Source organism: Centruroides sculpturatus, unplaced genomic scaffold (assembly GCF_000671375.1).
Source record: "Centruroides sculpturatus isolate CEXI.00-Female unplaced genomic scaffold, Cexi_2.0 scaffold585, whole genome shotgun sequence".
In the NCBI taxonomy this organism is placed as follows: domain Eukaryota; kingdom Metazoa; phylum Arthropoda; class Arachnida; order Scorpiones; family Buthidae; genus Centruroides; species Centruroides sculpturatus.
In genome coordinates, this window is record NW_019384762.1 from 299,433 (window position 1) to 325,225 (window position 25,793).

General features: G+C 31.5%; 1 protein-coding gene across 1 annotated transcript in view; it reads left to right on the forward strand.

Moving 5' to 3' along the window:
* The first annotated feature begins 16,053 nt into the window (after nucleotides 1–16,053).
* Nucleotides 16,054–25,793, forward strand: part of LOC111628820 (dipeptidyl peptidase 9-like) — a 38,105-nt gene continuing 28,365 nt past the window's right edge. Inside the window, exons 1-6 of the mRNA XM_023372661.1 lie at nucleotides 16,054–16,560; nucleotides 16,636–16,810; nucleotides 16,879–16,989; nucleotides 17,073–17,215; nucleotides 19,468–19,674; nucleotides 22,551–23,165. Of these exons, the coding sequence (XP_023228429.1) occupies nucleotides 16,078–16,560; nucleotides 16,636–16,810; nucleotides 16,879–16,989; nucleotides 17,073–17,215; nucleotides 19,468–19,674; nucleotides 22,551–23,165 (1,734 nt within the window). The 5' untranslated portion in view covers nucleotides 16,054–16,077. The remainder of the gene's footprint in view (nucleotides 16,561–16,635; nucleotides 16,811–16,878; nucleotides 16,990–17,072; nucleotides 17,216–19,467; nucleotides 19,675–22,550; nucleotides 23,166–25,793) is intronic.

A 25,793-nucleotide genomic window follows, 5' to 3' on the forward strand; every position in this document is an offset into this window, starting at 1 on the left:
TACACATTGTAAGTTGTGCACCGTAGGGTTCAACTTTTAACTATATTTAAGTTTTACACAAATATCTCAACAAGAAGTTTCCCAATAGATGGAATGCCCAACCCACTTCCTGGATCTTATCCTTGGTGTAGGTGCATTGAAATCAGTGGTGTACCAGAGTTGGCCATGTACTCTCGCCAAATTGAGGGATGTGATAACCAGAGAATGTCATAATATCTCTCCCAAGACACTTAGATGTGTCAAATCATCCTATTATCCCTTGATATATGCCTGTATAATAGCTGAGGGGGGTCAATTTGAACACCTAGGAGAATAACACTGTGGTGCGTGACTTATGGACCAACCGTACAAACTTTGCTTGACAACTAATGAAATGGTTGGGATAAATTTCAAAAAATTTTCAACTTGAAAGTAAATAAATCTATTGTTATTTTTTAATATTTACCTTTCTAGCAGAATTTAAATACAGTGGGTGATCGGTTAACGAACAGATTGGATAATGAACACTTTCGTGAAAGATTTTTATGTTTGGACAACGAACACATGATCAGATAACAAACACCCCACAGAACAAACACAAGAAGAAGCGACATAAAATAATGAATACCGATCGGTCTTCCCTTGTCTTTGAGCAACAATTAAAAATTTTTTGGAGTGCAGAAGACGTCGACATCGACGCTCAAGCCAGTATATACCAATAGGATAATATTCCTCCGAACATTGAAACTCTCCCTTGTAATTCCAGCCTTTTATTTTTCTGACAAAACAATTATTTTATGTATTCGTGAGACTGTCGGGTAGACACTCGTTAAGTTTTGCATCTGTTTTTCTTTTCGAAAGGTGAGAGTATAATAGCAAAGGTAGAGAGTGGGCAGAAGATGTCTAATGTTGCTGGGCAGTATGGTGTGAACAGATCTACAGGCAGGCTGCAGTTCAATCTTATTTAAGAAAAATACTGTATAATCAAGAAGACTCAAGCAGCTATAAAGGAGTAACAAAAATCACATCTGAGAAATAAAGAACATCGAAGAGTTCATAATGGAACCTGAAACGGATCTGACAACAGAAGAACGCCAAGAACTCGTGAATGAAGAACACCAAGAAACTCAGCGAGATATGTTTTCTTCTGAAAAAGAGGATTAATGCTGATATCTGTTATTAAAGATTCTTTGAAGAAGTGGGAGGATGTCAGAACAACAGTCTTAAAATGGCATCCAAACCAGGTTGAGGCTTGGGGATTTCTACAATTGTAATGCTATTTATTACTTATGAAAAATCCTGAAGAAGCGAGAAAAGCAATGGACATTAGACAGATTCTTTAATCCTTTCAAATGGAAAAAACATGACTAATAAAAATGCAAGACTGTGTATGTATGTATTTTTATTATTACATATAAATAAATGTAGTAAGAAAGTATATATTTTTTATTTTTGGGGGTCTCCAGAACAAATTAAATTCCCATTAAAATCTATGGTAAATTGATAATCGGTTAACGAACAATTCGGATAGTGAACGAAGTCTTGGAACGGATTATGTTCATTAACCGATCACCTACTGTATTTAAAAAACTGAACTTATTTACTTTCAAGGCTAATTCACATTATAATGGTGATAATTTTGTACATTCAGTATTTGCAACAAATCACTCATAATGCAAATTCAAACTTAACATAGAAAATGAAAGATATAAAAATATATTAAAAATAAATAATAAAAACAAATAACTGACTTAAGCAAGAAATTTTTATCACATTAAAAAATCCTGCAAAATTTTCCAACAGATAGTCAATTTCCTGACAAAATTATCCACAAGATGGGAATTGTAATGACCACATGTATACTGTTGACTACACTATATATATATGTATATATATATATGTCATATTCCTTCCATTTTAGATTAATTCAATGTTGTCCTATTAGAACTTACATTTTCTTAAAATTTATTTGTTTTCAGAATAAAAATAGAATTTGGTATATTTTTAAATTTTCAATTTTCAAACAAAATCAAAATTTAAGGCAGGATTACTTCAAAATAAACCAAATTAAAATTTTTTATTGTTTTGAGAAATTAAAACTTACAGTTAAAAAAATAATATTTTCGTAATAAACATCTACCACAATATAAGAATTATTTTAAATAAGAAAACACTAGAATAGATGATTACGACAAAGATGATGTAAAAATAACAAAACATATAATTATGTATTTAATAATATGCAAGTCATATTAAACATTGCTGTATGTCTTTATAGCAATATCACAAATTTAAAATTCACATAAACTTTACTTAGGATGCTACAGTATTGCTACAAAACATTATTGTATTTTAGATATTTTGTAAATATTTTTCAGGAATTATTTCATCTAAATTGTAACAGCAATGAATATAAGTTTTAATTTTTTTTTTTACTTTAAATTTATATTTTATTTAAACACAATTTCATAATGGTTTTAAAATATTTTCTTTTGTTGGATAAAGAAATTAAATGTATCTTTATAATAAATTGCCATCCAAATTAAATCAAAATTTATTAAAGACACTATGGTCAAATTAAGCATTTTCGAAGTGTCAACAAAACAGGCAAATAACAAGATAAATAAAAATTAAGTTACTATATATATATATGTATATATAGTAACTTAATTTTTATTTATCTTGAATCTTTATCTATTTATCTGAAGTCGGGTTTGGCTGGTAACATATATATATATATATTATTACAATGAAGGGTAGCATTAGAAAGGAGATTAAGTTGTTAATGAATCAACAAATCCAATAAATCTTGTTATTATCCAAGTTATTCCAGTGATAAATCAATTGGTAGATCAGAGCAAACTGTCCTGCTATATGCGTAATTGCTGGTAGAAGAAAATTGTGTGTCCTTTTAGAGTTATAGTGAGATGGTCTATTGTACATTTTTAACAGATTACTGATATAAGAATTGTTTCTACATTGAATAAATGTAGAAACAATTCTTATATCAGTAATCTGGTTACAGGGATATAGCCAGAAATGTTTGAGTGTGGGACACCCAAGGAAAAAGTCTGCAGGAAAAGAGGCTTTCAGATCAACATAAATTTAAGTCAAATTTTGTGCAATTTTTTTTTATATAAACATGTGTCCTAGTCAAGCAATGTATAGAACAGAATTGACATATGATTATGGAAGACATAAGAGCACCTTTAATAACAAATTAAACTGCAGTCGGTTTAGCAACTATTTTTCTTATGTATACAGTGATCAATTGCCTTTTGAAAATTAAGTATCTGTACAGGTTTCCCTTCTTCAATAATTCTCATAATAGCATCTAAGAAAGCCTGGCTTAAGTGATTAAGCACATCAGTTTTTACAATCTTCATTTGTAAAAAGAATCTTTCACAAATGGCAGTGTGAAGTGGAATAACTGTAGCATTGAGTTATTCTGCACAAATATTTCACCAATTGCATAGTTGTTTTTTTCATATGGTGGTCATTGATGAGCTGTTTGAGGTCATTCCACTCTCAGTTAGTTTCACCATCATCCAATCCAATTCTATGACACATTTAGTAAATTGCATTTTTTCCATAATCATTGTTATTGATATGCATAGGAGAAGGCAGCTTGAATTGATAAAGATTTGAAAATGCTTAATAATCTCGGAATCTGATTTGTTGAATCTTGAGACACTATTATCAATGATGTTATTTATCTAATTTTCTCTCACTATTGCAAATTTGGACTTTGATTTCTTTTTATATTTAGTAATTGCAATATCTTTGCTTTCACACATTTTCATAAACTGATCAATGTCCAGGACATCCATTTATATGTCTTTCAGCCTTTGCAGTTGCTTTGTTGTTGAAAGCACATGCTCATTTACTATTGAAAGATTCCCATCATTGTTTTGAAACAATTTGGATAACCTATTCATTACAAACAAAACCTCACACATCATCAGCATTATGACAAAGCTATATCCAGTGGTAAATGAATGGAGCCCTTTGGCTCTCACATCCTTCCTTTCTTCACTTTCTCTTTCCAAAGTCATTACAACAGCAGAATAAGTTTCTTTAAGTCTTAACACAACTTTGCCATAGCTTAATCATCAGATTTAGTTCAGTTCAAGAAACTTCAGCACTGATTCACCTAACAGTAAATGAATGTTTTTTCAGCCCTGCAGTTCTAACTGGATTGTTATGCAAAAAGTCAAATAATTGCCTGAAAATATTGAAAAATCTGCTACTTTCAGGCACTTCTGAGCTACCTCAGATGATGCAAAGGTTTAGCCTGTGTTCTGCGCAGTGGCTTACAATTTGCTTCTGTTGGATGCTGAATACCCATATTCCTTTGAATCTCCAGTTGCCTTTGCCACTTTTTATAGCATCATTCCTGCAACCAGTAAGCACTGGTGTGCCAACAGTTCCAATTCCACATAAGTTGCTATAATTCAAATTATTCTCCTCAATCAATTTGGAAACACATCTTGCAATTATAGTTATTATATTTGCATCTAGAGAAACGTAGACAGTCAGTAATACTGGTCTCACTAAATCTATGGTCGTGGATGCAGTAGATGACACGCTTTGCATCAGGTATTTCTTTTTTGATTGGAGTCCTAGATATGAAAGAGAGTCCAGTGTGGCTCAAAGTTTGTTGTATGGACAATTCTTTATTTGCACAAGTGGTATAAACAAGCAAATGGTTTAGAAAGAGCCTCAGCAGAAATACATGGACATATGATATTGACTGCATTGTTTGCATAAATGACTATTGCACATTCTAATCTCGAAGAATCACAATGAGTTGCATACTTCTCATGTTTCAAGACACTTTCCAGATTCAGTCTAGTACAGGCAGATTTTGTTCAAGTATCACAAAGGGTATTTTTCTGAATTTTATACACAATTCGTGAAACATGCCTCGAGCATCACGATTGTAAATTAACGTCATTGCCATTTTGGATAGAAATATGCAGAATGCTTGCCTTTATGAGACTTTAGAGTGTTTTCATTGTATCTTTTATATTTTGTTCAACATATTACCAGAATCCTCATTTAATTCTGATTTGATGATATCCTCATGTGACAATTGCACAGAATTTGAACACTGTAATGTTTGAGTTTCTGATCTTGGAAAACACTGGCCGTCTTCTATAGATGATGTCAAGCTATTTAAGCTGTTTTTACTCTTTTCTCCTGATGTTGATTGGTTTTCTTCAACAACTGAACTCACTGTACTTTTTTTAACATCTCCATGATTGAGACATTTTATCTTACGTTTTTGTGGTCGTAACATAAATTAAACTTTGCAGATCGTTGAGTGCCAAAAAGTAAAAGCAATATGGTTGCTCTGTCATTCTGTGACTGTTTAAAATTATCACTTACCCTTTCAAGTTGTAATACTTCTAGTAATTATTGCCATTTTCTATATACAGTGTTACCTCAGGATACGAATGCCCCAGCATACGAAATTTTCAGGATACGACATGAAATTCGAACATATTTTTGCTCCACGATACGAACATAAACTCACCATATGACGTTACATTAGTTCGCAGGGCCCTTTTTTATTCACTTCTGTTCATCGGTCTCAGTCCGCGTGTTTGCTTCATTGTGGAAGGATCTCGCTCGATAAATGAAATCTTGAGGTATTATCAGAAAGTGACTGATTTTATTGAAAAGAAATATCCCTAAAAGGTTCACACTGGCCGTATTGCTGCTCAGAGTAATGACATTTGCCTAAGTCATTTTAGAAACATTTTAAAAAGTAGGCAAAGCCAAACCTCTTTGGATAGATATTTTACCAAGCGACCTCTACCCAGTGAAAGTGCTGGTGGAAGTGAAGGAAAAAAGCAAAAAGCAGTGAATAAAAATTTAAAAAATATATATAAAACAACACTAATTTTTAAATCTTTTCTAAGTTATTTTTAAGTTATTGTTACATTATGTTATGTAACTTAAGTTTTAGTATCATTTTCCTTCTCCCTCTCTTCCACCACCAATTTACACCTCCACCGTCGTCTATCCTCAAAGGTAAAGTACAAATAAAACTACATTTTTTTTTATCAATTCTTATTCTATTACAATTATTTATACATTTACAACTACAAAACGCATTTTTCAGTGTTTCCTTACTATAGTTATTATTTTTTTTAATATATTACTTAGCTTTAATTTGAGTGTGTTTTTCGTGTTGGAACAAATTATTTGGTTTTACATGTAATCGTATGGAAAAAAATGATTCACCTTACGACATTTTCATGATACGATCTCAGTGTCGGAACGGATTAATTTCATATCCTGAGGTACCACTGTATTGATGCATATATCATTAGTATTCAATATAATTTTAAATGTCACCATTTTTGAAAATTGGTGTTATTTCTACTCAATCATTTACACAGCCAACTCATTATTTTTCTTGCTCTGGCTGTCTAGATGGTCATGTGACATTGAACTTTCTACATTATGGTCTAGCAGACAGTATTTAAGATTATGTTAACCTAATTGCATCTAAACTGGCACAAAGTTAGAATTAAAAAAAAACGTAGCAACAAGTTGTATAAGTTAGTCATGAGATTTTATTTAAAAAATAACTTTTATATTAATAATGATAATAAATAAATAAAATTGTGTGGGTTACAAAAATTTTCTATATTTTTAATTATTATAAAATTTCAAAAAGCATGATTTTCAAGGTAGAGACAAGTTTTATTAAAATGTACTGCTAACAAGAAATAAAATCTTCATTACGTCTGACCCCACATGAGATACAACACTTGACACCCCTCTCTCTACCCTCGAGCTTTCAAAACCAAGATTTAATAGCATCAATGCCCCTTACACACAAGCTACCATGCCAAATTTCATTTCATCATCACTAACTCATCCATAGATAATAAAAGAAATAGAAGCTCACACACACATGCATACATGGAAATTTTTTCCTGTTTTATTGACATTTTTGCATTCAGAGAGTCTGAGAATATGACCCCTCAATGTGAGTTTCTGTCCATGGTGAGGGGACCTCCCAGAGATGGTTTAGTAACACTTCTTTACCATCTCTGGGATCTGAATGCCATCCACGTGTTTGCCATACGTAGTGGCCCGTATGCCAGAAAAGGAAATCCTGGTAGTTGAAGGGCAACATAATGTCCCCAACACACTGCTTTTTCCCCTGCTTCAGATAAATCAGGCTACATTTGAGTCAATCGGTTGATCATTTAAATCATTCTTGACCAGGACCTGCAGTCAACTGATCAATGCAGACCATGCGGACATGTCCTTGCTTGGCAGTTTTGTCATGTCAGACAAGATGTTCTTTGCTCGACTTCATTGTGAGGGTATAGCTCCTGGGAAACCCTGGTGTGAGTGTTTGGAAATCTCCCATGTGACGGCATTCCCTCATTGGACTTCATGGTGGGTGGGGTTACTAGGAGCTAAATAATTATTCTTCAATATGGATTCACTAAAACCCAAAAGACCACATATAAATGCATTGCCACCAATGGATGTCAGTTCCTCCAATCAACTGGCTTACCTCATTTTTCATGCTACTGGAGAAACATCTGTGTCTAAATGTTTCCCTTTCCTCATACAGAAGCTATTCAAATCCACGATCAGACAGCCTAAAAAGATACAAAAATTGAGGTCGGGACCTACTTGTAGAAACAGCCTCCCCTCAACAATCAGTAAAACTTCTGGTAACAAAGACTCTGGGAGATATTGCAGTTATGGTCACACCACATGGAAGTTTAAACTCATCATGTGGTGTGATATCTGAGATTGAACTGATGTCTGAAGATGAGACAAAAAACTAGCACAAGTAAACTGGAAACTATATACTAAACACAACAATTAACACCTAAATGCTAATTCCAGCACTGAATGAACAAAAAATTTTAATGCTCGAACGTTTTTGGCCATCTTTTAGAGGCCCTCCTCAGGAAACAGACAAAAAATAGTTCTATCATTTGAAAACTTCTAACTATCGAATACAGCTGTGTTCCAAATTTTTAAATATTTAAACGATGTACCGTACGATATAAAATTTGTTACATTTACAATATAAAACTAATTGTTTTAAAATAAAGCTATACATAAATTATTATTATAGCGTTGTAAAAATTAGCACGATGTAAACAAATTGTTTTCTTTTACAAAGCAGAAAGATGAAAAATAATTACACATACAGTTATTGTTGTGCTTTGTGGCAATGTAAATAATACTTCCACGATTGTGGAATCAGAATATAATCGGAGTTAATGCAGTTTCCCTTCATGGTTTCTATATTAATCTCAACAGCCTCCAACGAGCGTAAGTCGTGTCAATCGAAGGCCCTATGAAAGAGAGTAGCCTCATCCCAACATGGAGAAACCCTGGGTTTGGTAGCATACTGGGCTAGAGCAGTACTATACTTCTGCTTCAACACATCATATTTGTGGTCCTGTACTCTAGTCTCAAGGGATCTATATGTAGATCCAATGTATGTTATCCGATGATTGAAATGTTCGTCATTCAAAGGTATGCAGTACACGCTTGGCGCTTTCTTATCATCGGACTTGTCCTTAGCATTAGATAAAAGTCGGAAAATATTCTGTTTTCTCTTATATGTTAAGCGCACGTTCAACTCCTTAGTGATTTTACTAAAAATTTGTTGAAGGGACGGTTCGTAAGATAAAACCACTTGGTTGTGCTGTGTATCATTAACCCACATGTTGGTGATAGTTATTGTAGATTGCTGGTTGGCAGTTAGCCTGTCTATTAAAGACTGGTGGTACCAGTATGCTGATGCTATACGTTTGACGTGTTTCAGTTCTGTGTAGATATCAGAAGTTTCAGAGCAGTGGGAATAAGCCCTTGAGACTAGGACCCGAAAAGCTGATACCTTAAAAGGCTAATGGTCTGTTGAGTTAAGCTCTTTATACCTGCTGAGTTAGCAGGTATAAAGAGAGGACAGTATGTTGGTTTGCGGTAAATGGTCATGGTTATATTTTTATTCGCCGTATTAATCTGGACATCTAAGTAGTTAACCTCTGTGCGACTTTCCTGGTCTAACTTTAGTGTTAAACCGTAGGCATTGTTGTTAAAGGCTTCTAACACTTTCTTTATATAAGGTTTGGTTTTCCATATAATCAAAATATAATCCACGTACCGCATGTAGCTAAGGATATTGGATTGCAAGCTTAGTAAGACCTTTTCTTCTAATTTTCGTACGATGAGTTCACACAGATCCCCAGAGACTGGGCTATCCATTGGTATGCCCTTTTTTGGGTGTAAGTTTGACCATCAAAGAAAAAAAAGGAAGAATAGCATATTAGATGTGTAAGCTCTAATATTTGGGAATGGAATCTCTGGCTGTCAGGTTTAGTAGTGAGAAAGAAATCTCTTAGCACACAAAAACACGGTTCCAAATGAATGGAAGGGAACATCGATACAAAATCGAATACAGTAAACTATTCATTCCCATTTAACTTTAAATTATAGAGTTTGGTGAGTAGTGCATTGGAATTGGACACAGTAAAGCCGTATGCGTCAAAATGATTTTGTAACAAGTGATGGATACGTTTCTCTAACAGGAAGGTGGAGATCTGGCTTTATCGATCACAAGTCTTAATTTATGCCCGGGTTTATGTGTTTTGGCAAAAGCGAAAAGGCGGGGGTGTCGGGAACTAACTACTGAATGTTGAAGGCCTAAGATTGTGGCAAGGCCAGTGTGTGTGAATCTACCGACACGACTTTGTAGCCTCGTTGTGTAGGAGGTGTCAGTGGGTTGACATTGAGTGTCATCTATATATTGATGTAATGCACTGACATAGGTTGCCCTTAGCATGATGACGATTGCCTTGCTCTTATCCGATTTGACCATTGTGATGTTATTAGATCGGAGCCACTTCTTACTGCGTTTGACATAACTCCAGAATTTATGTACATCGGGTTCCAGCTTGTAACTTTCAATTGCCATCAGTGCCTTCCATCGAAGATAGTCCTTGCGGGTGTCTGGAAACTCAATATTTGTTCTGGATAGTAATTTCTCCATGCTGGGAATGAAGGAAAACGGATTCGGTGCAGCTAACTGAGGCACGAACATAGGACCAAACTCGAATGCCTTGCGGAAGTATTCTGGAGGAGATATGTTGTCCCAACATGTTATAATGTTATTGAACTGAGGTTTAGGACGCAGCTTTTGTATTTTTAATATCCAATTGAACTTTTTTCATATTTATGTTGCAAGTTACTTTTGACACTTGCTTCTAGATCGATTACTCTAGAGTTCACATGTTGCAGTATGGTAAAATCTTGTCTATATAAGTTCTCCTCAAAATTGATGAGTTGTTTCTATTTATGGTACATCAGGCGTCTGGTGCATTGAATAGCTTTTCTGAGGCACAAAAATCGCATTTTAGGCAAAAGGGCTTCACATCCGTATGGAAGTTTTATATGAAAGATGGACATAGGGAATGCTCTGTTGCTGCGACAATTAATTAAGAACATCAGCTTCTCTCTTATCCTTGTTAGAGATAGAACAGCTTTTCTGTATAGTTTGGCCAGCGTCGCCATGAACATATCAGACAAAAAACTAGCATTAAAATTTTTTGTTCATTCAGTGGTGGAATTAGCATTTAGGTGTTAATTGTTGTGTTTAGTCTGAAGATGAATTAGATATTCAGATCGCCCTTTCAAATCAAGGTGTCACTGCTGTCTGACGCATCTCAATTCGTCAAGATGGCAAGTTGATACCAACTAAACATCTAATTCTATCATTTAATAAATTTCCATCTTTTATTACAGCAGGATATCTGCACTGTTCAGTTTGTCTATATGTTCCAAACCCACTGTGTTGCTTCAAATGCCAGTGGTTTGGACGTTCACAAACACCCTGCAAATGGAAAAGTATGCCTACAGTGTGGAACCGAAGGTCATGAGAGTATTGAGTGTATCATTCGCCCATGCTGTGTGAACTGCAGACAGCTGTCCTGCCTACTCCCGGAAATTCCGCGCATATTAGATTAATCCATTCCTCACCCCCAAAAATACACTTATAAAAGCATTTTAACCAGAATTTATTACAAACTAGCTTACCCGTTGTGCATTGCTGCGATCTCAGAAGAAAGGAAATTCAAGCAAACTCGTTATGATAAAATTCAATTTACATTTTATTATTTTTATTGAAACTTATTATTATTATTAATTTTCATCGGGAAAACATTTCAAAGTGTCGTTTCANAATAAAGAACTAATTAATACTATCTGTTACAGGAAATCCTCTTTAATTTAAACTCAGATAGTTTGAAATCCCATTAGTTTGTAACTGTATGTTTGTCCTGGCTGGGGATAAAGATTTACTTGTTAAGGAATTCAGTTAGTTCAAAATACAGCTACTTCAAAATTCCAAGTGAAAATCTGATATGCATAAGTTAACTCATTTATTTAGATTGAAATGACTCCATATTTTAAGAGAACAATAGACCAAAAACGACTGTAATCTGGCCAATATGACTCTGCTTTTATTGTAACATTTCCTGCTGTTATCTTACTCATGGAATACCCTTCTTTGTCTTATCATAAAATACAGCTTGTTTTTAGGATTGCAAGATAGGGCTACCAGTAGCAGATTGAGATATTTGTAGGGTTCTAGGCTACTACTTTCTGAGCCACTTAAAAAATAATTTGAGCTAGATTTTGAAAAATTCTGGTTTACTTTTTATAAAAACCTATCTGGCAACATGTGAGTTCTCACTAGATACTTGCTGTTTACCTGCAGTTTATTTATATTATTATTATTAATTATTAATTAATGAAAATAGCATTCTGTATACATAGCCTTATTCCTTTTGCTTAATAAATTACATTAGTTACATGGCATTTGGCATATTATACAGAAATATGTAAATCTTGGATAATTCGAAGTTGCAAATATTTTCTCCCCTGAATTTTAAACTAATGAGGATTTCCTGTAATTAATTCTTTACTTATAGCAGTTCCATCTACAATATAAAATATATACTGATATATATATATATTTCAAAGAAACCAGTCTGTTGAATAAACATCTTTTCTGAAAAATTGCCTTTCTCCACTTTCAGGAACTTTAAAAAACACCAAAGTAAGCTTGATGCAAATATAACTAAAACCAATAATCCAGCAACAAAAAGTGAACTTTAATACTTAAATTTTTCAGCCACTTTCAATGGCATTGTCAGGTTACATAATAGAAGATCAAACATAGAACATAAGATATAAATTTTAAAGTGGTAGTAGTGATGAACACTTTGTAGGGAGATGGATTCTATATATGGGAGCAGGCTAAATTTGGAATGAATGACAGCTTAGAAGGAAATCCAGCTTGGATTATTTACTCTGAATTTATCCTGTTTTCATAAATATAGGATATATAGGATCCACCTCCCCAGGAGTGTTTGTTGCTATTACTGATTTTAAATTTATATCTTACATTCTATGTTCAATCTTCTATTATGTAATCTGAAGATGACCATTGAAAATGGTAGAAAACATTCATTTAAGCATTGAAGTTCAATTTTTATTGCTGGATTATTGGTTTTAAAATATTATATTCAAGAACTTTAGTTTCAGTACGTTTCTATATTCAGTGGTTGACTCAACAGTGAATTTTTCGTTGAGTCCCTCCGTTGAACAATCTGATGTCATGTTTTGCAGAAAAAAGAAACATTTTTGTTGAGAGGTTGCTTTTCAAGATGGCTGACTTAAGTAACAAGAAGGTGGCGATTGTGACTGTTTTGCTAAATAATTAAAGTAACTCGCTTAACCATTATTCGAATAAATCCTTTTATTCAAATGAACCCATATCTGTATTATTTTCTTGTATACTGGGTCTTTCTTTAATAATTTTAATTAATTTCTTGAATATTTATATCATTAGGAAGACTTAGAGGGCCAAATAGCAGTCATAATCAATTTTGGACAAATTAAAAAAAACTTAATATTTCAGTATTGACCAAATTATCCAACATAATCGTGCAATCACATGTTTTATCATATACAGATTGTTCGTTAATCTATCCGCTATTACAGCATCCACAGCAGCGAATGGATAGTTTCTATAAGTGAAATTTACTTTTTCATGGAAGCTGCCATGTTACTTTGTTGAATACTCAATGGTCTTTCAGGTCNGCCGATTGCCAACGACTGACGCTTCCTGCAGGCGGGAAAAAATTCAGGGCTGTGCATGACTGTCCCCTCCACAACTCCACCGAAGGAGGCCTCTCTCGCATCATTGGTTTACGCGGAAAAAAATAAGGTCCGATACTTTTTGAACAGACCTTGTATGTATAACAAATTAGGCCTATATTATTTTATAATTTTTCACATTTACTTGATTATTACGCCATAATTTTAACATTGTTTCCATCTCAGCGATAATACTGTGACGTTTACGAATGATGCATGAATTTAAAGATTGAGCATTTTTCACAGCTTTGAGAATTTTTTCTTTGCCTTTTATAATTGTTCTGACCGACAATTCCGGTAGATGAAACTTCTTTGCCAATTCACAAATTTTCATTTTTGTATCGAAGTCTTTAATAATGGGTACGTTCGTAAAGTCAAACGAGTTAAACGCGTTAGTAACGAATTGTTCGAAAAGTCTAACAAAATAGGAATAACGATGACTTCATTCTCGCTTAACTCTTTGGACTTTACGAACATACCCAATGTTAACTTTACATTCGAAAGATAAAGTTTTTCTTTTCTTGTTTGATACGGAAGAATTAGTTTTACTTCGTTTGGATGACACAGTAGAGTCTCTCGAGTCTCCGTAGATATAACAAACACAGAAATAAATAACACAAAATAAATTGTAGCTATGTGTGGATTCAATGCGACACATCCGAACGTGTAAGCTGAACAATAGTGTGGGGGGAGTGAGGAACGTGTAAGCTGAACAATAGTGTGGGGGGAGTGAGGAACGTGTAAGCTGAACAATAGTGTGGGGGGAGTGAGTAATCAAGGGTTTGTGGTGCTCAAACAAAAGACGAATCGGCGAGATTTGAAAATCGCGTAAGTCGGGGTATTACTGTATTGAAGTTAACAGGTTCCTAGTCAAGAGAGAGAGCTTACATTCTTACACACGATGCTAAATATCTTGATTGGTCAAATCGGCTTGATTGTAGTCTTGAATTCGCAAAACATCCTGATGACAGGATGGAGAAGTTTCTTGGTTGGATAGAGTTAGGCTGCTTGATGATACAGTTCACAATCAAATGTTTGTTTCTAAGGTGTCTATGGCAAAGGGCAGTCGAAGGGATCAGTGATGGAACACTCACACGGAAAGGAGGAGACGTCGGCAAACTTTCTGTGTTGGTTCTGATGTTCGTCTTTTATTTTGGGGTCCTCCCCTTGATTTTGATGCCCTTTTTAGGTAATGTTAAGTTTTTGACCAATAGGTGAATTTTGGATGAAAGTTCCTGGTGACACATACATTTGGAAGATATGTCACCTTTTGAAAGGAAGTAAATCGAGGGAAAGATGTGATCGCATCCTTCCATTTTTTTTATTAAGTGTTGGAAAAAGTTTTTTCTTTATAGAATATGAAATTTAAGTGTTATTCTAAACAAATTTGATATGTTTTGTTGTAATTAATTAAAATTTCCATCTCATCCAGTCTTCACATAAACAATCATGTGGCATCATTTTTTTCTTGTATAGTATTTGTGTACCAAAAAAGTGTGTCAGTTGCATATCATCTGGGTTGAAAAGTTGGAAAAGTGGAAATTTCAGATTTTTTTACAAAGTTTTAAATATAAGAAATGTTGAACAAATATGTGCTGCAATGTCGCAGGTGCCATGCAATTCCAAGAATTTATTCTCCTCTTTCACAACTACTATAAATTATCTGTTATGACCATAAGAAATGCTTGTTGTTGGGTTTATTGGTGCACTAGGTAGGTCCAGATTTAAGATTTTCATGTAAAAGCACTCAAAACATGTAGTTCTTGGAAATGGATGTGTGTTCTCTTTTTAGAGACAACAAATGTCAAGATGGCATGATGCTGTACTACATAAAACTAGTTAGTTTGTGCATTTTTTTCTAAGCACCTTTTCAAAGACATTAGTGCACAGGTATGATATGAGAAGAAGAAATATTTAGCATACTTGGAATCAATAATTATCATGAAAACAGTTACAGTACATTAATGTTCATATACTTTGATAATTAGAGTACATCTGTATTTATACCCAGTAAAAGTGTACAAAACAAAGTAAGAATAGAGCATTCTTGTTTCAAGCCAGCAAAGCTTAGGAATAGCCTGGAAAATTGACATTAAACAATCATAAAAGGCAGATTTGTACAGTTCTACAAGTGTAGATATGTAAAACTGTGTCCTTGGGACTGAAAAAACTGAGTAAACTTTCATTGTCCAATTAGGCAGCACATCTGATAATTCGGCACCATGTTGTTCCCAGCAATGACAGGTTAACAGAATGTCATTGTAGTTAAAATTGTATTTTTGGAAAATAAATTAAATTCAGTATTAAAGCTAAATAATTATTATTGTATATTTAGATATAATTACTCCTTGACAGGATATGTAAGTTTGGGTCAAGAGATATAACATAGATAACAGATAAAAATTGTATTTGTATGAAAAATAAAATAAATGCTAAAAATTATTTCTTCATTCTTCACATTTTCAAAGTGTTGGCTTTATGGAAATGTGAATAATTTGACAGAAATTTATGATGAATGGTTCTTTTATGTACATAGCCTCACAGCAGATAATTTAATATATGAATAATAATTATGACATTAAGTTAAAACTAGATATAGAGACATATCTATAATTATTTCAGATCCATTAATTATACTGTGCAGAATTGAGTTTGTGGTATGTTTAGTACATTTGCATTATTGTTGTACTGTACAGATATGATATTTAATCATTGTTGACATAATTTTGACTATATTGATCAAGCAAATATTAACTTTTAGCTGTGGAAGGCATGCTAAAATTCAACAGAAATCTATTTATAGTTTTAATGTATATTTATAGATATATGTAATTTTATAAAAGGTTCTTATTATATTATTGTGTTGTAAATTATTTTTCAGATATGGACCAAGAAGGTAATGGGGAGGACAAACAGAAAAATAACACTCTGAGAAAACAAAAATCATGGCACGAATTGCGCCAGGTTGTTCGTAACATGAGACGCCATTTTTCCAGCATATCGGCTAAAATACCCAGTGCGTTATCCTTCAGACTCATCGAAAATGAAAATGGCCAGGTGATAACGCGCATTTATTTTCTTGGTACTCTCTCTGGCGGTCGAGAGACAACATTACTCTACGCTGATATACCTATGCATAATTCTTCCACTCAAGAAAATACTAGTTTTTCTTGGCAGCCATTGCTTGAATCAACTTTTCAAGTATTGCATCCGTTAGGCCAATTTTCACGAGAAGAGCAGCTCCAATGGGAAAGAAAGAGACTCGTCATGTGGGGAATAACTGCTTATGATCTACATAATGGAATTGGTAGATTTATTTTCCCTGCGTGCGGTTCGATATTTTATTGTGATGATAACAACACTCAGGTATTTATTTAAATTTTATACATATAATATACTAAAATTTAAATATATATTTAAAACAAAAAAACAAAATTTCAGTGCAAATCTCCTCCATATTTTCCTCAAGAACTTCGAAGCAATGTATCGGGAGCAAGACTTAATCATCACATGTGCCCTCAAAATCCAGATTTGGTAGCTTATATTTATAACAGTGACCTTTGGTTGTATCATATAAAAACATTGACTGAAGTTAGATTAACATATGCAAGAAAAGGTAAAAGTAAGACATTGTTATCTGTTAAAACTTTCTTTTCAAATATATTAATTATTGATTTATTTTAGGATCAAACAGTTTATCTACTGATCCCATTAGTGCTGGTATTCCTTCTTATGTCATCCAAGAAGAGTTTAATCGGTATAGTGGATACTGGTGGCAGCCAGTTCATTATCCAAGTAATTATTATCATACTGAACTTGATTTTCAAAGCATATTTTTTGATTTCATTTGTTTATTTTATAATAATATTTTGATTTAGATGAGGAAAATATATATCGCATTTTATATGAAGAAGTTGACGAAAGTGATGTAGAAATCTTACACCTTCCTTCTTACTGTGATGAACATGATGTGGAGGAATTCAGATTTCCTAGAGCTGGTAAAATGAATTTAGATAATTTACACATACTCTTACATTTTTGAATGAATTTTCAAGCTCTGTTAATTATATTTATTTTATTAAATATTAAAATATCCTGCAGTAAGTTCTTGATTTAATAGACTAATTTGGGAAGGAGTGTATCCTTAGATGTTAAATGTGTTTTAAAAACATATATTATTAACAAACCATGTACAAAAATCAAAACCTTGATTATCCCAGTGAATAATTTAATGTAAATTTGACAAATGTATTTGATCTTACACAAGATCTGCTTCAGGTCAACAGTATTCTAAATTGGAATGCATTGAAAAAATTTAAAATTTTCGGAATAAAGTTAAGATACAAAATTAAAAATTGAATAAAGATTAGCTTATTAAAGTACAATGCATTAAATAAAGTGTACAAAAAAAAAAGACAATGAGTATTTTATAAATAATAAGTTACAGGTACAAGAATTAATTATATAAAAATAACTATGCTAGTAATAAATTCTCCAAAAAAGCAATTGTATTAATAATCAATAAGTCAAGAAGACAAAAATCATCAATTAATAATAGTAATAACAACAGCAGTAGTAATAATAGCAAGAAATCATCACAATCACAAGTTGTGCTCTAGCAAAGCTAGCAAAAAAGATTCTCTTCTCATCTTTGCCACATCATGAATGTTTATATCCATCTACAGTCGACCCCCCTATAACACGGTAGATATGTACCTGTTTTTATGAATCCAGCTTCTAGGAGTCCAGCCAATCACAGCCTGGCACTTATGCAGTTTACGGACTACGGCTGTTTGAAAGGTTTCTTCCATNCTTTTTTATTTTTTATATTAAATCTGTTTTTGTAATATTGTGTGTGCCAAATTTTTAACATTTTTTTTGGATAACTATTGAGGATGAATTTATGATCTAATTCGTTTAATTCTATTACGTGTTCATTTTTGTTGGTTGTTCTTTTGTATATCTTTTTTAATTCCATTATATATGTATTCTTTTTAATAGCTATTGGGGTATGTGAGTAATAATTGATCGTCTTATTAACATTTGATGGTTTTTTATATGTTTTAAATAAAAATTTCTTTTTCTTTTGTTATAGTGATATTCAAAAAATTAATTTCATTATATTTTTCTAATTCTATATCAAATTTTATATCTTGGTTTATATTATTTATTGTATTTAAAATTATCTTCTCATCTGTTATTTTATTATTAAAAATCAATAAGTAATCATCCACATATCTCATTACAGCTTTTATAGCAGGAATGTTTTCTATTTTTTTTATCTATATCTTTCATTACTAGTTCAGCTAATTTTGGCCCCAATTTTGACCCCATACTAATGCCATCTGTTTGTGTATAAAAATTGTTACAAGCTTCAAAATAATTTGTTTTATAAGCAAATTTTATAAGGTCAATTAATGTTTGGTTTGTTTTTAATTGGATTAGGCGGTTTTCAATTAATTCCCATTTTATGTTTGGGTACATATTTTTTATGTCTAAACTTATTAATGTATCTGTTTTTTCTTTTTTTCTTTTTTGAATTATATTAATAACTTCATCAGCATTTTTTATACTATTTTTGGACCCCTCAATATTTTTTAATTGTTTTTTTAATATAATTTTCTAAATTGTACAATATAGAGTACCTGAAGTCTACTATGGGTCTGTATTTATCTTCTTTTTTATGTTTTTAACTGTATATTTAGTGTTGAGATTCTATTATTTCTAAAATTAAGTATATTATTTTTATCAATTTGATTAATTTTATTATTCAAATACATATCTTTAACTATTTTTGTTAGGTCTTTTTTTATTTTTTCATACGGATTATTATCTTGGAATAGAGTGAACTAACATTTTATAATTTTTTTCAATGATCCTGAGTTTATATCGAAATTCAGCTGCTATTTTCTGTATATAGGAAAGTATTATTTAGATCTTATGAGTTGTTCTTTAGTTTGCTTTTTTTTTAAATCTTGAATCTAAATATGATCATTTTAAATGTAATTGATAAGTTTGGTTTAAAGTGATTATAAGTTGGTATAAAGTCTATATTTACTTTAGTTTCTGTTTTTTAAAACTTATTTTATAATCTAAATAAATTTTAAAAATATAATTTGTTTGTAATTGTTTTGCTGTTTTGCTAAAGTTGTAAGTGTTGTTTTAGAATAGTTAATTGCAAGTCTTTGATTATATCATCGTTAAATTTTCTGTATATTTTCATTAACAGTGATCTTTACAAATATTTCAATTAAATTCTAATTTTATTTTCAGTGTATATTATGTCATACTAATCGTCCTAAAATAGATTCAACTACATCAAGACACATTTCTCCTGATGACGAAAACAAAGGCAGAACTCATATCTTATATAACGATAATAATCAGCACTTATCTCCACCAGGAACATTAAGTACCTGTAGTAATACTAATAATGGCAATCGCCGAAATATTAGATGTACTGAAGCAACTGAAAGACAAGTTAGTAAATTTTAAAAATTGATTATAATGAAATTTATAAATGTTTTTTGTTAATGCATGATTTGATTCTTACACAATAAACAGAATTGGAGGCAGTCTAAATTTAGAATAGTTTGATTCTTCATATAAGAATATTTAATTAAATATTGATTTATTTAATCTGTTATAATTTATACATTATAAAAATACCTTAATAGAATGATATCAACTTTTGAATAGTTTGTTTTTCACTATAAATATTTTTCATATATCAGATATACTTCAATTTTTTTTTTATATATACATGTAAAAAGTTAATATATTGATAACAGAAATTTCTTTTTCTGATTATTTCACAAAGAGTACTTGCAAAGGTAAAATTTAAAGCAGCATACTGGTTTTTATCATATGGAAATATCTGATTTCATGATCTTCCCAGATAGACTTGCATGCTGGTAATTTTGTGAAAATATGATGTGTGTATATGTGTTATACAGGTTACTCCCCCGTATGGTGTACCGTGTTATATAGGTAACCCCCGTATAACACGGTAGTTACGTTCCAAAAAATTGCCGTGTTATGTGAATTTGTGTTATGCGAAACAAAGAACTAGTACGAAAAGGAGGGTTAGGTTCCAAAAATTAAAAAACATGCTACTATATTTTCATAATTAAGATAAATATCTTTATTAAAATTTTCTTAAGTGATACATATTAATATAAATTAAACAATGTTTTCTTTGTCATCACTAAAAGCACTATTAACCGAGAGCGTTTTATTTTTGGCAAGTTATCGTTATCCTCCCAGCATTTTTCTGCATTATTTTCAGATTCATGCTTTACCTTTTGCAAAAAGTGTATGTAATTTTAGATTGCTTGCTTCTGGTTAAAAGATCTTTATAATTTTCCTTATATGGTGCTAAGCACTTATAGAATAACGGAAAAACATCTGGCAACACCAGAAGCAAAAGCGTTGAGATCTGGCAAAATTGAAACAATTTTCGCAAAGGACCATGTGTATGGAGACAAGAAAAGAAAATTTACACACTGAAGTACTAATAGTTGATGATAATAATAATTTTCGTGAACTATTAGTACTTAAGTATGTAAAAATTTATTACATTTCATGTTGTACGAGGGTTTTACCCATTTCTCAAACCGTGTCAGAGTGAATCCGTGCTATAAAAGTACCGTGTTATACGGGGGATGGTACCAATTCTCGAATCGTGTTAGAGTGAATCCGTGCTATAAAAGTACCGTGTTATACGGGAGATGGTACCAATTCTCGAACCGTGTTAGAGCGAATTCGTGCTATAGAAGTGCCGTGTTATACGGGGGTTACCTGTATATACATTTTAAATTTGAGGTTTAAAAGAAATGAGAAAAATTATAAAATTTATCCATGATATTTTGGAATATTTGTCAAAAGACTTAATTTTGACCTTTTAACTATATTTTAACTACATATTTAGAAATATAAAGTATAATGAAAAGCAAGTAGGCTAAAAAAATTTTATTAATGAAATGAGTTACAAAACAAGTGAAAATGGATCTGGAAAAATCTTTTATCAAGCATTGTTTGGATAGATGTATCCTTCTTGCTTAGCATGAATGATGACCAAGATGACTGAAGAGGTAAGGTATCAGCCTACTGTTCTGGCAAGTCCTATGTTCAAGACTGGGTCAGCAGCCTCTCAAATTTTCCATGGGCAGTCTGTCCTGGGTCTTGCCCTTCACCAACTGGTCACTTTCATTGAGGCCTACCTGAAACCATGATTGACTTGATTGACTCTTCTTAGAGTCCACAGAACAAAAAGAATTGAAAATAAAAAAAAATAGTAACTTAAAACAAATTATTATTATTATTACTATGCTGTAAATATACTAAACACCAAAATTTCAATTTTGATGAGATATAATACATTTGCAAATGAAATACTGAGTTGTTAAAATTCAAAGTAATGATTATGTAATCTAATAGAGTTTTTCAAAATATTTATATTTAAATCTTACATTTATCAAGGTTAAAAATAGAGAAACAAAAAAAAAAACAATTTTTAATTTTGTGTTACTTTAATCCCTCTATTGTGGAAACTTCATCTTTAGGGAATCTATCAAATAGAACAAAGTTGAAGTGAATAAACTATTATTGGTATGATAGCTAATTCTAGATGCTCCTTAATTAGAGAGTTGGTTGGTTACATTGCTTTTTTATTTTTATTAGAATCATTTCAGCCATTTTTCAATCCTTTATGAAAACATTAAATAGATTTTTTTTTGTTTCAGTTTATGAAAAGTGTTGTTTATAAAGATCATTTGTTGAAATGAATTATTAATTCATTAATCTCTTCTTTTATATAATTTCTTTTAATCTAAACCAGAAATAATTTGATCATTATTTAGGTACTTATTTTTAAGTAAACTTTTTTGTGATTCAGTCGTGATTGTGTTATCACAAAATTTAATCGGTATTTAACATGATACAATTGTTATCTGCAATTATAACAGTGATAACACTTGTATTTTAAGTTACACTGGGTTTTCTTAAATTTTACTTGATAAGAAATATGTCCTTTTTTGAAATTGAAATTGTTTTGAAAAATTGACAAATTCTAGAATTTTTGGTAGTCGGTGTACATTTTTACCAGATTTATGATTTGTATAATCTTTTAATTATATTATTGAATTTAATTCAATAATATTTTTATTATTATTATTAAATAAATTTTATTAAAACAATTAATTATATATTACGAGGGCAAGGTGAAAAGTTCTCGGCCTAGCCCATAGATGGCACTGCTACAAATGAAATTACTGTTTTGTTATGGTGGCAAACTTGTTGCAAAAGTAAATACCAAATGTGAATTTGATCAGACAAATAGTTTGTTTTTTATACAGCTGTTTAAAGTAAATAGTACAGCTGTTTTTGACAAAATGAATAAACTTGAATACTGTTCCGTCATAAAATTCTTTGTTTTGATGAAACATGGGTTTACCACTTTACACCTGAGTAAAACAACAGTCCAAGCAGTGGTAGAACCCGGTGGCTCTGCACCAAAGAAAGCAAAGACAATTGCATCAGCTGGAAAGGTTATGGCTAGTGATTTTTGGGATTCCAAAGGTATTCTTTTAATTGACTACCTGTCAAAGGGTCAAACAATTAATGGGGAATACTATGTACATCTTCTTGACCAGCTAGATGAAAAAATTAGAGAGAAAAGGCATGGTTTGCAAAAGAAAAAAATCCTCTTTCACCAGGACAATGCACCTGCTCACAAAGGTGCTTTGGCAATGGTAAAATTGAGGGATTTGAAGTATAAATTGTTGGAACATTCTCCCTATTCGCCAGATTTGGCTGCCTCTGACTTTCATCTATTCCCAAATCTTAAGAAATTTTTGGGTAGAAAACATATTGGGTCAAGTGAAGAGGTGATAGCAGTAGTAAATGGATATTTTGAAGACCTTCCAGAATCGCACTTCAGGGATGGAATCCAGTTATTGAAGAAACATTGGGCAAAGTGTATTGAACTAAACGGAGACTACATTGAGAAATAAATGCATTTTTAAAATAAAACACTCATTTTTTCACTACTAGGCTGAGAACTTTTCACCTTGCCCTTGTATATATATTTCTAGGTTTTTAATTAATTAAAGCAAATTTCTCATTTTTTTATAATTTAATATATTTATTTTATTTTTTGTTGGTCAGAAAATCAATAGAAAATCAACAGCACTTTTGGACAACCAAGTCCATTATCAGAAGACATATATCTCCTGACAATGGACCTAGTTGTCCAAAAGTGCTAGAGTAATTTGTAAATAAAATTGAACTCTAACAAAGGTTTGTTTTTTGTTATTTTTAAAGAACTTGGCAGTTGTTTTTACATTAATTAATAATGAAGTTTAATTAAATTTATACTCCAACTATCTACAATTAACCAGTAACCGGTGCGAAAATAGTTGGAGTATATACAATCCGGTGTGGTGAGAAAGCACATTAATTAATTAAATTTAAAATAAGACCAAGAAGTTTATTATTATTATTAATAATAATAAACTCTTATTTGTGCAAATTTATAATAATCTATTGTAAATTTGCACAAAAACTCATAACATATAACTTCAGCATAACTTTTAAACTGCCATATTGTATTGGCTTGCATTCAATGTTTACTTTCAATTGAAAATTAATAATTTTACTATCAATTTTAAAGATAAATCACATTATAAACCTATTGTCTGGTGTTGGTAATATGTATACTACACAAATGTTTTTGGCCTCCTCCTGAGTCCTGCTTCAAGTGAATCTCGTTGTTTCATTGATAAAACACAATCACAGAAAAATAAAAATTTGAATGTCTGTTAATTTTAAAGATAAAATCAAAATACTTTTTCTTTTAAAAATTTATTAAGATTTGCTAAAACTTTCTATGTTATTTAAAGACAATTATTCTAACATTTTATATTTGTTTTATGTCTGTGTTTGTATTGAATTGATGTAAAAGTAATGGGAAAAAACACAAGATATACATCAATTAGCATACCCAAGAGTAATCAATATTTATTTAATGAAGAACATAACTGCCATAATTAGTGATGATATTTTCCAATAGTCTGCAAATTTGTATATGCTAAGAAACTTGTAATAACAATGCATTCAATGTCATTCTGAAACTTCCTACCAAAATTGAAATTGTTCAGAAAGTCAACATAAAAATCTAAGGAAGATAGATTTGGTACCAATAAATCTTGTTTTGTCTTAATGCAAAAAAAGGCAGTTTTTCCTTTAATTCTTCATTTGAGCTGTACTGCTCATACAGTAATAAATATCAGAGATGATAAATTTCCCTGTGTAATTGTACAATTTAAGATCTGTTTAATTTAAAAACACAAATATAAAATTTTAATTATTGTTTAATAATTTATAAGTAAATAATCCAGTGAAACAATCTTCAAATAACTCAAGATGTCAGAATTAGCTGGCTCATAGATATTTTGGCTGGTGCCCATAAAAATAAAAAATTTTATCAGCCCTGGATATTCAAAGTCTGATTCACATATGGTCTAATAGCTTACAACAGATGATATCCTTGTAAGCCTATTAGACTGAACATTTCAACTTCTGAACATAAAATAGTCATATTTTTTGATGAGTCATCATCTTTACACTATGATCTTTATTATACAATATTATCATAAATCTATTTTTCATCCTTTGTGTTTATCACACCAATCAACTTTTTGTAGCTCCATCAATGAAGAACAGTGGAACCTCACTTAACAAGCATAATTCGTTCCAGAATGTCACTTGTAAAGTGAAACACTCGTTAAGCAAAACAATTTTTCCAATATAAATTAATGTAAAATACAATAATGCTTTCCATGCCAAAAAATACTCAAACATTTTATGTATAACCTTTAAAGAAAATTCAAAGAAAATTATACAATATACATTGTTAAGAAGCATCAATCATCTTCATCTTCTAGCACAAAATGAACCGACCTGGAATGCAAATTCAATTCGCAGAAAACAAAAAAAAAATCAAAATACAGTAATTTCTAATATTTAATTATAGTCTTACATAGCCTAAGAATTTGGCATATCATTTGGTATGTTTATTATATAATGGGCTATGGTTGTTGATGTTTATATGTAATATGTCTGAACACAAGTTTGGAAAAATGTGTGATCATAAGCGACACTAAGATGCTAGCGGAACAAGTGCTAAACACAGACTGATGTAGCATGTGCACAATCCAGGACTTCCCCTCTCCTCTTCACTCGTTATGTGAAACTTCACTTGTTAAGTGAGTTATTTTTTTACTATTTGCCTTGCTCATTATGCAAATTACTTATTATGAGAGGTGCTTGTTAAGTGAAATTCCACTGTATATACAATAGTGAACCAACTTGCTATACTGCCTCAACTAATGAATCAAGAGATCCAGTTCAAACAGCTTTGGCATATGCTTAACAGATAACTAATTAATATGCAAAAGCTTTACCATTTCCTCAATATGGGTTGTACTCAGAGGGCTTTCAACAATGATCTTTGTTCAATTCTGTAAGCTAGCTACTTTGAAAACACACTTTAAACAACCTTTAAAGTGTGTTTGTGATTCATTTCAGTATTAAGAAGG